The sequence below is a fragment of the Cervus canadensis genome, chromosome 12, assembly GCF_019320065.1.
Source record: "Cervus canadensis isolate Bull #8, Minnesota chromosome 12, ASM1932006v1, whole genome shotgun sequence".
NCBI classification, from domain to species: Eukaryota; Metazoa; Chordata; class Mammalia; order Artiodactyla; family Cervidae; genus Cervus; species Cervus canadensis.
In genome coordinates, this window is record NC_057397.1 from 66,208,339 (window position 1) to 66,220,821 (window position 12,483).

Genomic DNA, 12,483 nt, shown 5'->3' on the forward strand with positions numbered 1-12,483 from the left:
AAAAATAAAATTTGTGACTCTTATTAATTTATTTCCATGACTTACTTTAAAATATTATCAGATAGGTTTTTGAATGTCTCTGAAATTTGTTAAAATGAATATTTATAGAGATAAGACAGCTGTGTCTGTTATTGTAAGCTATTATTTAAAAAACACTTCAAACATACTATTGTAGACAGAAAAATGACCTTCCAAAAACGTCCATATCCTAGTCCCTGGAAACCCGTGAATATATTACCTCACATGGCAAAAGGGACTCTTGACTAAGTGATTAATGTTTAAGGACCTTGAGATGGGAGTGAGGGTGGTCATTCTGGCTTATCAAGGTGGACCCAATGTAATCACAAAGGTCCTTAAAAGTAGAAGAGGGAGACAGATGAGAGTTAGAGAAAGAGATGTGATTAAGGAAGCAGGGGCAGAGAGATGCAGAGGCACTGACTATGAAGTGGAGCAATGTTGGTAGCTTTTAGAAGTTTGGAAAGCCAAGGAAATGTGTTCTGTCTTAGAACCTCCTGAAAGAAATGCAGGTAACCTTGATTTCAGCCTGGTAAGAGCCAAGTCAGAGTTCAAACTTAGAAAATTATAAGACAATACATTTGTGTTGTTTTAAGCCACTAAGTTTGTTGTAATTTGTTACAGCAGCAACAGAATATTGATACATATATAAAAATAGAGAGAAGAGTATATGAAGAACCCCCCCCATGTACACATCACCCAGCCTCTGCAGTTGTCTGTTTATGACCCCTCTTGCTTCATTTTTACCTCTCTAGCTCCCTCCCCCTTTTTTCTCAACTCATTATTTTGATACAGCTTCCAGGAATATCTTCTCATTTGTAAATATTTTAGTATTTGACTTTAAAATATAAGGTACTGTTAAAACAATATGTGGCAATATCATCAGCCACATAAGAAATTAACAATATTTAAGTGTTGCTTTTAATACTGAGAAATTTAGCAAGAAAAATAAGCAGTTGAATGAGAATGGCACATTGTGACTTGTTTAAAACCTAATTTGATCTGTTGCTTAAAATACACTATAATTGTAAGCGTGATTTTCGTTCTGTGGTATCTTTCAGCTTTTGAAACGGACAGTGAAAGTCGCTCAGTTGCGTCCGACTCTTTGCAACCCCATGGACTATGTAGTCCATGGAATTCTCCAGGCCAGAAAACTGGAGTGGGTAGCCTTTCCCTTCTCCGTGGGATCTTCCTGACCCAGGAGTTGAACCCAGGTCTCCCGCATTGCAGGCAGATTCTTTACCAGCTTTCAGCTTTTATAACATAATAAAACTAGTTTAAAAAAAATTATAATTTTAGTTTATTTTAAAAAACTATTCCCTATTTAGATATGAGAAACTAGTAGCTCATATTCAGTATTTTAAATTGGGACTCTATTATGAAAAATATGGGAAATTAGGTTTAATATCAGCATAAAATACATACTTTGTTTTTTTAGATTGCTGCAAATAAGAATAATTTTCTCCAGCCACAAAATGATCCCAGAATATGCAATTTTAATTTGCCTACTGAAGAATGTGCTAAAGGAATTAATCATGGGGATAATCACAGGGAAAAATATTGTTTGGAAGCATCTACAAAGGCAACATTAGATCTACATCATACAGGTAAGACTGTACAGGTTATACTTGACCAGTCTTATTACAATATTATTTAAATTAATTATTTACAATAATGAATATATTATATTTGGAAATAGTTGATACATTAATAGCACCGCTAGATCATTGGTATGATTTATCTTTAATGATTGAATTAGTAACCATGTCATCCAAATCCTGTATTTTGTAATAGGCATATGTCTAAGGTTATTCATCGTAAACTTACTGGTCAAATAATGGTCTTTACCTCAAGTACCAAAATGAATTGTGTTTAAAGGTTTGATTTTTGTTTTTAAGATTTAATTAAAAAAAAAGTCTTAAAATGCATTAGCATTAAAACCGGAGAGGTAAACTTTAAATGTTAATTAAAAATTGTTAATTCATTATAGTACATTGGAATAACTTCAGATCAGTTAGATTTGAAAGTATATAATTGCAGTAAAACCAAGCATTTAACAAATTCCCCTACTGCTGAGTTGAACTAAAATAATGATTATGGTTCTTGTTGCATTGTAAGAGATTAATATTTTTCAGGTAGTTAAAAAAATTATCTGGAGTGTTCATGGGTGTTTATTTGGCCTTTTGAAAGGCACACCATTAAGACTACATTTTTCTAAATTACATTTTATTCATTTTTTGGTTGAATAGAGTTTGTGGGAGAGAGCCTCATTTACTTGACTACAGAATGCAGCTTGTCTCCCTAAGATACCAATGCAAATTAACAGTGTGCCTTAAACTAAACCCTTTTGAAGGAACTTTTTGAGAGTTGTGATATTTAATAAATTTTACATGTGAATGGGTTCATTTCTTGTTGGGGCAGAGGGTCTTCTGTGTTTTCCCAACTAGCCAGGATCCTTAGTACCATTTATGTGCTCCTCATAACTTCAGATTTGTAACAAGTTTCAGAATGAAGTTGAGAAGGACTTTTGGAGCTGGTACCAATTTAGTGAGATCCCTAGAGACAGCTCTGGGCACAGTCATGGGCATAGCAGTTTAGCCTCTGCCCTGTTTCACTCCTTTACTCTCTTTTTTTATTACTCTCCTCCTTCAGTTCAGTTCAGTTCATTTCAGTCGCTCAGTTGTGTCCTTACCTCCCTCCTTTTCTCTTTTCTTCCTTCCATCTTTGTTAGGTGAATATCCTTTTTTCTCAGATTTTTTTTTCTCTGCTGTCAAGCCTGTGGCGGTTAATGATCCATCTATACCTGTTTCTTTTATATCATGGTGGCTAATCTCTTCACCAGAGAATATTAGACTCTAGAATATAATACATTTAATGTTACTGATTTGGGGCTGCTTTTGTGTTCTACTATAGTTTCTCATTCTCTTCCTTACTAAATATGAGAAGGGAATTAAGAGTTAAGATAAATTGAAGAGGGAGTTAATTTACTCAACCTTTAATCCCTTAATCCCTTCTCTGATTTGGTACATTGACTGAACTGGGGAACCTGTGCCAATCTCCTGATACTCTCCTGCCTCTCATTTAGAGAGAGAGGTTAGCTGGGGAAAAAAATATTGTGAGAAACATCATGCTTCCTTTGGTGATTGCTGGAGAGGAATGTTGTGTATAAAAAAGTATGGAGGTGAAAGACCTATATATTCATCTTTTGACATTCTTTTAATTCTAGGTCTAATTCTCCTTGGAGTCAGTTCCAAGCCTGCATGTCCTAGTGAAAATACACCCTCATTTCTTACTAGCTTTTTATTTGGAAAAATTTCCTACATACAGAGAGGTTGAAAGAATAATCCAATTATCATCAAAAATTCGATAGTTTCTAATATTTTGCCTCATTTGTCTGTATTCCCCACCCCCCTTGTATGCAATTTTTTTTTGAACTATTTGAAAATATGTTGCAGCTTTCATGCCACTTTACCTCTAAATACTTCAGCATGTATGTCTTAAAATAAATGCTGTCTCCTATATAACCACATTACACTGAACAGTTAACAATAATATCTAGTTCATCAGGAAAACCATTTTTACTTAAGCTAGTTTATATTTGGTTTCTTTACTAACTGAAAGAGCCCTAATAAGTATATTTTCATTCTGTTGAACTTTACTGGACACTTCAAGTCTCTTCAAGTCTGTTGAGGTCATACGGGATTAGGGTGGACCCTGAATCCAGTGGCTGATTATGAAGAGAGACAGAGAAATACAGAGAGGAAAAGACTTTCTGACAGTGGAGCGGAGATCAGAGTAAGCTGCAAGCCTAGCAACACCAAGGATTGGTGGCAATCACTAGCCTCCAGAAAGAGGCACAGAAGGATTCTCCCCTCGATCCTTCTGAGAAAACATGGCCTGATCTCAGCGAGGCAGCGGTGAGCGGTGGCGTGAAGCAAGATCTTAATTACCTGCGCAGGAATTGAACCTGGGTAGCCTGGATGAAGACCAGGAATCCTACCCACCAAAACAGCAAAGGCTAGAGGCTAGAAGCTGTTTTTCCCTGGATCTTTGCCCCTAGTGAAAAATGGATTTATCATGGAGGCAAAAAAGTGTGAATGCAGGTACAGAGTTTGTTATTAGAGACGTAGCGCAACAACAAGCGGGAGAGCACAGAGAGAAGCAGTTTGTTTAGTGGAGACTGAGGAAGGCAGAGGTGCACGCCTGGAGAGACAGGCCGTGGGCCTTCCCCTAGTGAGGGGCGCGGTAAAGAAGCGGTTAAGTCACTTACGTCCGTCAGTTCTTCTGGGTCTTTGTCTTCCTTCAGGCCCATTATCTGGCTGCTTTTTCCACACCTGACCAACCCTGGGACCTTCCCCACCCTGGGACCTTCCCCTGGGGTGGCTTGCACCTCTCAGCCAAGATGGATCTCGAAGTGAAGGCTTCTGGGAGGAACAAGGCTCTTTAGAGCCTGGTGTCATCCCCTGTCTTTAGACCCATAGGGAGCCTTTCTGTGTATCCCTAGTCCCAAAAGAGGGGGGAGCAGAGATCTTAATCCTTTATTCAAACAGAATTTTGCACCTCTTTGTCCTTGCCATGACTGTTACCTTAAGGTGTTTACAAGAGACAAACACTGCAAACAGGAAGCTGATTGTAAACGCCTCAGCTGGAGCCCACCATCTCCTGTCCCAGGAAATGCAAACAGGAGGCTAGTTGTAAATGGCTAACCGGGGGCCCATCTGTCTGTTACCTCAGGCCCTGCTGACACCTTGATTTTGAACTTCTGGTCTCCAAACCTAAGACAATAAATTCTGTTGTTTTAGGCATTTGCGGTATTAATACTTTGCTGCAGCAGTCCTTGGAAATTAATAAAGAGAGCCCTAGACCTCCTGATACTCATGGCTACACTTACAGTCTTTAGAAAAACAAAGAAATCTTTGATTCTTTCTGATTCCTTTTCATTGTGATGAAGTATGAGATGAGACCATTAATTCTCCCTCAGGCTGTTCAACTATACTCATTATATTTTATCTGTTAATTTTTGCCTGATTTTCCTTCACTAAGCTGTGGCATAAAAAGGCAGTAACTGTGTCCTTTTTGAGTTGTAAGTCAAACAGGATAAATTAAAACATTTTATGACTAAATGAAGGGATTTTGTAAAACTTGTAGTTGAGTCTTGGCTAAGCCCTTTGGCTCTCAAGTGCTTTAGAGAAGTCAAGAAGTAGCTGCTGGAACATTACAGTTTGCAGGTTTTGGTAATACTTGAGAGTATAGTTTCAGAAAGTGTTTGGAACAAAAGCCGTATTGTAATGGATATGTGATGAGTGGAAACAGGCAAATGGAGGCAGTGTATGAAATAAATGATGTATGTAAATCAATACAGAAATACGATTTTGAAGGGAAGGAGTGGTATCTTGAGGGACAGCAGGGAACCAGAGAGTTTTTTGGTTGTTTTTTTTTTAAAGGTAGTGTGTCATAGTTTGAGAGGAAAGCGGTATTGAAGAGGGGAAGATAAAGGATATAAAAAGGAAATGATAAAATCTGTCTCTGTTGGGGGGATAAGTGTTTTCCAAATGGGTTTTAGGTCCTTAGAGATGTTTGGACCTGTTTTCAGGGGTTTATAAATTCTCAGAGAAACTTAGAAGTTTGTGTTTTCTTTTACATGATATGAGTAAAAGTGTGTATGCACATGTTGGATCTTTTGGGTGGCCACCATAAACCTGAGCACTGTTAACAGGATTTCATGTCCACAGATGAGAACAGAGGCGGGCAAAGTGGGGTATCCCACTAGATGAAGGTCTTGTCTGTTTGGATTAAGGACAGTCAGAGAACAGAGTCGGATTTGCAGAGTCTGACACGACTGAGCTGAGCGCACACACATGTGCACATGCTGTATTGCAGAAGAATATTGCTGGACATGAAAGAACTCGCGCCGTATCTTTTGGTACAATGTTTATATTGTGATTAGCAGTTTAATTTCAGTAAAATATCACTATCAAGTTAATGATTTTTGAATTTTATTGGTTTATAATTAATTTATAAATGCTTATCTTTGAAATCTTTTTCAAGTACATTTAGAACTACCTCATCTTTTTTTTTTTTTTTTTGGGCTGCTCTGCTTGACTTGTGGGATCTCATTGTTCCGTGACCAAGGGTTGAACCTTAGCCAGAGCAGTGAGGGTCCAGGATCTTAACCACTTGGTCACCAGGGAACTCTGCTACCTCATTCTTTTTAAAACATAATATTCCATTGTGTGAATTTGCCAGTTGTACTTAACCAGTTCTGTATTAATGGATATTTAGATTGTTTTGTATCTTATTACAAACAAAGCTACAATGAATATCTGTGTATTATAATCATATGTGAGAATATATGCTTAGGACATCTTGGAGTAGGGTCTCAAGGTATGTACATTTATCATTTTGACGGATAATGTTGAGCAATTGCCCTCTGCAGAGGCTGATACAAGTTTGTATTCTCACCAGCAGTGTATAAACAATGTATGTCATTTACTGTGATGCTAAATCTATATGTAAGTATATACTTGCAATTTTTGATATTTGGCAATCTAATCATTAAATATATTTTGTTGAGCTTTTTAAGTTAAACTTCTTAATGTTGTATTTTGAGATTATTTCAAATTTACAAAAAAATTCAAAGAATAGTACAAAGAATTTCCACACACTTTACCACATTTGTGTGTGTGTATGTGTGTGTAATTTTTCCAAACCAGATGAGAATAAGGTGCTGACATAGTGCTTCATTACTCTAAATTCTGCATTATGTAATATTTCCTAAACTATACTGAATATAAGGATAAGCTTCTATAAAGTACAAAAGTACAATCATCATAATTAGGAAATTAACTTTGATATAATACTATCATCTGATCCACAGATCTCACTCAACTTTCTTCACTTGCCCCAGTGATACCCTTTATGGCAAAAATAAATTAAAATTAAAAAAAATGGAAATATAGTTGATTTACAGTGTTGTGTTAATTTCTGCTATATAGCAGGGTGATTTGGTTTTTTATATATATATGTGTGTGTGTATATATACACACACATTGTTTTTCAGATTCTTTTCCATTATAGGTTATTATATAGAATATACCCTGTGCTAGACAGTAGGTCCTTATTAGTTATCTATTTTATATATAGTATTAGTGTATATATTAATCCCAACCTCATAATTGATCACCTTCCTTCCTCTTTGGTAACCATAGTTTCTTTTCTACATCTGTGAATTTGTTTCTGTTTTGTATGTAAGTTCATTTGTGTCTTTTTTTTTTTGATTCCACATGTAAGTGATACCATATAGTATTTGTTTGTCTGGCTTACTTCACTTAGCATGATAATCTCTAGGAACTTTAAAAAAATGAATATGTGAACATTTTTTCTGCTAGTTCAAGATTGCTGTATATAATTGTCTCTTTAGTCTCCTTTAATCTCGAACAGTTTCTTAGTCTTTGCTTGTCTTCTGTGCAGCATTTTAATATTCTTAAAATTATAGGCCAGTCATTTGTATAGTGTTCCTCAATTTGCATTTGTTTGGTGTTTTCTCATGAGTAGATTCAGGCTATACATTTTTGGCAGAAATGTCACAGAAATAATTCTTACTGTATCATTAGAAGGGATATGATATCATATGATATCAATTTATCCTATTATTAGTGACAGTAAGTTTGATTACTTACATAATTACATGGAACAACAGACCGGTTCCAAATAGGAAAAGGAGTACGTCGAGGCTGTGTATTGTCACCCTGCTTATTTAACTTCTGTGCAGAGCACATCATGAGAAATGCTTGGGCTGGAGGAAGCACAAGCTGGAATCAAGATTGCCAGGAGAAATATCAATAACCTCAGATTGTCTTTTTTTGTTTTTGATCGTGCCACCTGGCTTATGGCGTCTTAGTTCCCTGACCAGGGATTGAACCCTGGGCTGGAGGCAGTGAAAGCTAACCACTGAACATCCAGGGAAATCCCAGTTTAGATTGTCGTGAGTGCTTAGCATTTCAGGGTGTCATCCCCAAAGCACAGGGGTGAAGTGTGAGATGTAAATGCTATAACTGAGAATGATTCTCAGGGCTTGGATTCACCCTGGCTTTTAACCCTGTGTGGAAGATTTTTTTAAAAGTCTTGTCTTCCTCACGTCCTGTGGTGTGAAATATGCCTTCTCGGATAGGGACTGACTCCTCTGCCGCTTCCGACCCTGGATGAAGCACTGTGCCACGGAGCCCGGGGCTAGCACTCCGTGCCCCTGTGGAGGCTGGATGACACAGTCTGCCATTGCGGTGGGGGTTATTCCTAGTGGTGTGAGCTTGGTCTTTGAGGAATGGGAGACAGGAGGGAACCTGCCAGGTAAATTCCTCTTTTTCCTCCGTGGACTACTCTGTTTCTTTTTATAGTGTGTCGGGAGGTGTTCCAAGCTGAGTACCACGTGGATGCATTTGCCAAGTGACCTACTCTGTCTTTTTATAGCTTGCTATAAAGTGGTAGCCAGCACTATAAAAAATAGTGTTTATTTATTTATTTATTGTCTACGTGGCATGCAGGATCTTAGTTCCCTGACCAGGGATCGAACCCATGCCCCTTGCAATGGAAGTGTGGAGTTTTAACCACTCGACCTCCAGGGAAGTCCCCAAGCCAGGACTTTACATGGTTCCTTGCCTCAGTTTACCTTTTTTCACTCTTGATGTGCTGTGTATGCAGTACCCAAGGAAAGCCTCAGCATTCCAGTCATCGTTTCAGGCCCTGTTTGCCAGAGAATGTGGGCTAAGACAAAGATTAATAAGGTATAAAGTCCATACCTTTTTAAAGAAAAAACAAATCTCCTAAAATATGGGAATTATCTCAGTAGTCATGTACTCTTTTTATTTAACAAGTAGCTCATGGAAAAAAAAATCACTACAACCCCCACTCTGGGAGGGACTGACTCCTCCCGCCACATCTGATGCTGGGTGAAACATCACACCACAGAGGTTGGGGGTAACATTCTGTGCCCCTCGGAGACTAGATGGCACAGTCTGAAAGTGCAGTAGGGATTATTCCTGGTGGGATGAGTTATTCCTTATTTATTAAATTTAATAGATCTAATTATCTAAAGTCTACTTTGGAAATTTAGCTTTGTCCATATTTCCCACATTTGTAATAGCTAAAGAGTTAAAATATATTAGCAGCTGTATTTATTTTTAAGGATAATTTTTTGAACGTATAATTTTGAAACATAAAGAAACGTTGATAGTTTTACATTGACTACCCATACACCAACCACCTAGGTTCCACAATTAAAATTTTATTGTATTTGCTTTATTGCATATCTGTTCATCCATCAGTCTGTCTTACTTTTAAAAAATGAATTTTAAAGTTGTAGACGTCAGTACATTCTGTTCAAAATATATCATGCATTCATTGAGAGTAATGTATCTAAGTACGTTCTCCCCATACAACTATCTAAAATACTGTAAGTAAAGCTGTGCGTGCATGCTAAGTTGCTTTAGTCATGTCTGACTCTTTGTGACCCCATGGACTGTAGCCCGCCAGGCTCCTCTGTCCATGGAATTCTCCAGGCAGGAATACTGGAGTGGGTTGCCATGCCCTCCTCCAGGGGATCTTCCCTACCCAGGGACTGAGCCCTCATCTCTTACATCTGCATTGGCAGGTGGGTTCTTTACCACCAGCGTCAGCTAGGCTCTTCTAAGTTTTACCTGTAAGAAATTGGAATTATTGATGTGAGTGGTGTGTTTCAAATAAATGATGTCATACAGTATACATATATCTACATACAACTTGATTTTTTCATTCACTAGTGTCAAAGGTGAACAAAGTCAGACATTAGTTAAAAACAATTAAAACAGATTTTATTCAATAACTCCTGATAGTGGGGTCAAGAACTGAGCTCCTTTCTGATTTGTGCAGAGGTGACTGGGCTTTTGACGGGAGAATGAGGGAGGCAGAGTGCTCAAGTAGAGTCAGGGAAGTGAAAAATGGCAAAAGGCAGGTGGTGTAAATGAGATTAGGCAGCTGTGTCTGCTAGCTGGCAGTTATCAAAGTTAGGATCCTGCCTTCTCACCAAGACTGGAAGGCCTTGGCTCTATTCTTTCTGTTAATTACATTTTAAAGGAATGACTTTCAGGTCCTTGAGAAGGACACTTCTGAGTTGTGGGAGATTCAAAGCATATCAGAGGGATAGAGGAAGGATTCACAATTGTCAGCCTTTTTAGTAAATGTGCTACCAAAGGGAGGTCAAGGGCCTATGGTCGGGTGTTGGCCAGAAGAACAAACAGTAAATTCTTTTGATAGCTCTGAGCTTTTGCAGAACGGAACTTACGGGGAGGCTAGATTGTCCCAGGGACAGGGCCTTTAGGCTGCTAGAGGTCATCCTAGGCATGGTCACATCTCTTAGGGCAGGGGTTTGGATAAAGATATTCTGTGCTGAAAGTACTCACTTTGCAGTTCTCACTGTTGTGCTTTGGAGATTTTTGTTTTCTAAATTTTAGAATCCTTTTCGTTGCTGCAGGGTTTACATAGTGTAAATATACCATGATTTATTTAGGATTGTATTAAAAACAATACTACAGTGAACATCCTTGTGCATGTGGTCTTATGAACTTGTACAAATATTTCTCAGTTGTCCGATTATAATGCGTTTAAATTACATTTTAATATGGTTTGCTACTTGCCTTCTGAAATGTCTCTGCCATTTAATACAGCTAAATGAAAGGTTCTAAGCTATTCCCCTCACTTTTGGTCTCCTCCCAGTAATAGTTGCTGTCATTAGTTTGGTGTGTGTCCTTCTTGACCAAAGCTGCCCAATAGAACTAGAATATAAATCATATATAAAGATTTAAAAATTTTCTAATAGCCATGTTAAAGACAGTATAAAGAAACAGGTGAAGCTAATGATGATAATACATTTTAATCAACTCAATATGTATGTAACTTCAAGGTGTAATTAATGTAAAAGTTATTAACTATTATACTGAGTCTTTGACAGCTGCTCTGTATTTTACATTTACAGCAGATCTCAATTTAGATGCTGAACTTTTATTTTGCATTCTTGATTAGACTTCATATTTATGAAATAAATAAGTTCTAAACATAATGTAAAAGTTCACTAGCTGAGTTCAGTTTTTAAAAAATTCTGTTTATGTTCACATCTGCATCAACAAAACTATCTCATCTTTTTCAGAAGAATTGATTTGACTTGGAAATAAAACCATGTAACTTTCAAAAACATGTCTGTCCAAGTTAAGCACATTTACTAATTCTTGTGTCAATTTCCATATTGTTAACACTGAATTCATAAGAGCATTGTATAAATTTAAAAGCAGCTCTAAAAAATAAATAAATAAATAAAAGCAGCTCTAAATTTCAAAATCAACAAAGTATTTTTCAAATTTTTCTTGTAGTTTTTTCATGTAATTTAAATAAAACTCTTAATTATAGTTAAAATTTTCTGTCAGTTTATGTCAGAGGGATATATAATGTCAGTTACTGATTTGTATTTTTATGGAAATTTTTATTTTAAACATAGATTATTTTACCTATCTCACCAGGTCACAAATATGCCTTTCTTTTCTTCGGAATTTCAGGTTTGACTCACTCATATAGAGCATGATGTTGATGAGAAACATAAATTACATTGCCCTTTTGTTTTTGTCCTTGATTTTTGAATGTTTAGCAAGTGCTCGTTTTGTTTCTTTAAAAAATCTTGGGTTCAGCTAAAAATTTTGGGTTGATTGGGTTATTGGAGTTATTATCTCCCATAATCACAGGCAATAAAAATTATAAATTTATAGATAGTACAGTAATTTATAAAACTCTTCATGACCCAACCAATGAGCACTGGCAAAAAACCAGAAAAATCATTAAATAAATTGTGCTCTTTTTTAACCAGTTCCAAGAATTTATATTTCATATGTATTCCAAGTGTTTTTTTTAAATTATTTTTTTTTACTATTTTATTACTTTTTGCTTCACTGGGTCTTTGTTGTTGCACTTGGGCTTTTCCCAGTTGCACTGCTTGGGTTTCTCGGGATGGCTTCTGTTGCAGGGCCTGGGCTCCAGAGTGCGGGCTTAGTAGTGGTGTATGGGCATAGTTGCTCCCAGGCATGTGGAATCTTCCCAGACCAGGGATCAAACCCCTGTACCCTACATTGGCAGGAGGATTCTTAACCCCTGGACCATGAGGGAAGTCCTCCAGATGTGTAGCAACATATTCATGACACTCATAGATTCTGCTCTAGAAAGTTGAGCAGAAGGAAACTTAGCAATTTTACAAATATTGAATCAATTGATGTTCGATATGTTAGGTCTCATATTCTATAGGCAATTGTTGGTTGCTTAATTGACGATCTTTCATTTTTAAAATAGCTTTTAAAATCTTTTCCCCATAATTTCTGATAAAATTTCCACAACTGAAATAATATATATTTTTACCATCTGTTTGTCTAAAAATGGTTTTCTTTTTTTGTGAGTGCA

At 36.9% G+C, this 12,483-nt stretch overlaps 1 protein-coding gene across 4 annotated transcripts in view; it reads left to right on the forward strand.

Moving 5' to 3' along the window:
- RAD54B (RAD54 homolog B) overlaps nt 1–12,483 on the forward strand; it is a 118,515-nt gene that overhangs the window by 21,104 nt on the left and 84,928 nt on the right. For all 4 annotated transcript variants that reach the window (XM_043483530.1, XM_043483531.1, XM_043483532.1 and 1 more), the window contains exon 3: nt 1,454–1,622. In XM_043483530.1, coding sequence (XP_043339465.1) covers nt 1,454–1,622 — 169 coding nt within the window. The remainder of the gene's footprint in view (nt 1–1,453; nt 1,623–12,483) is intronic.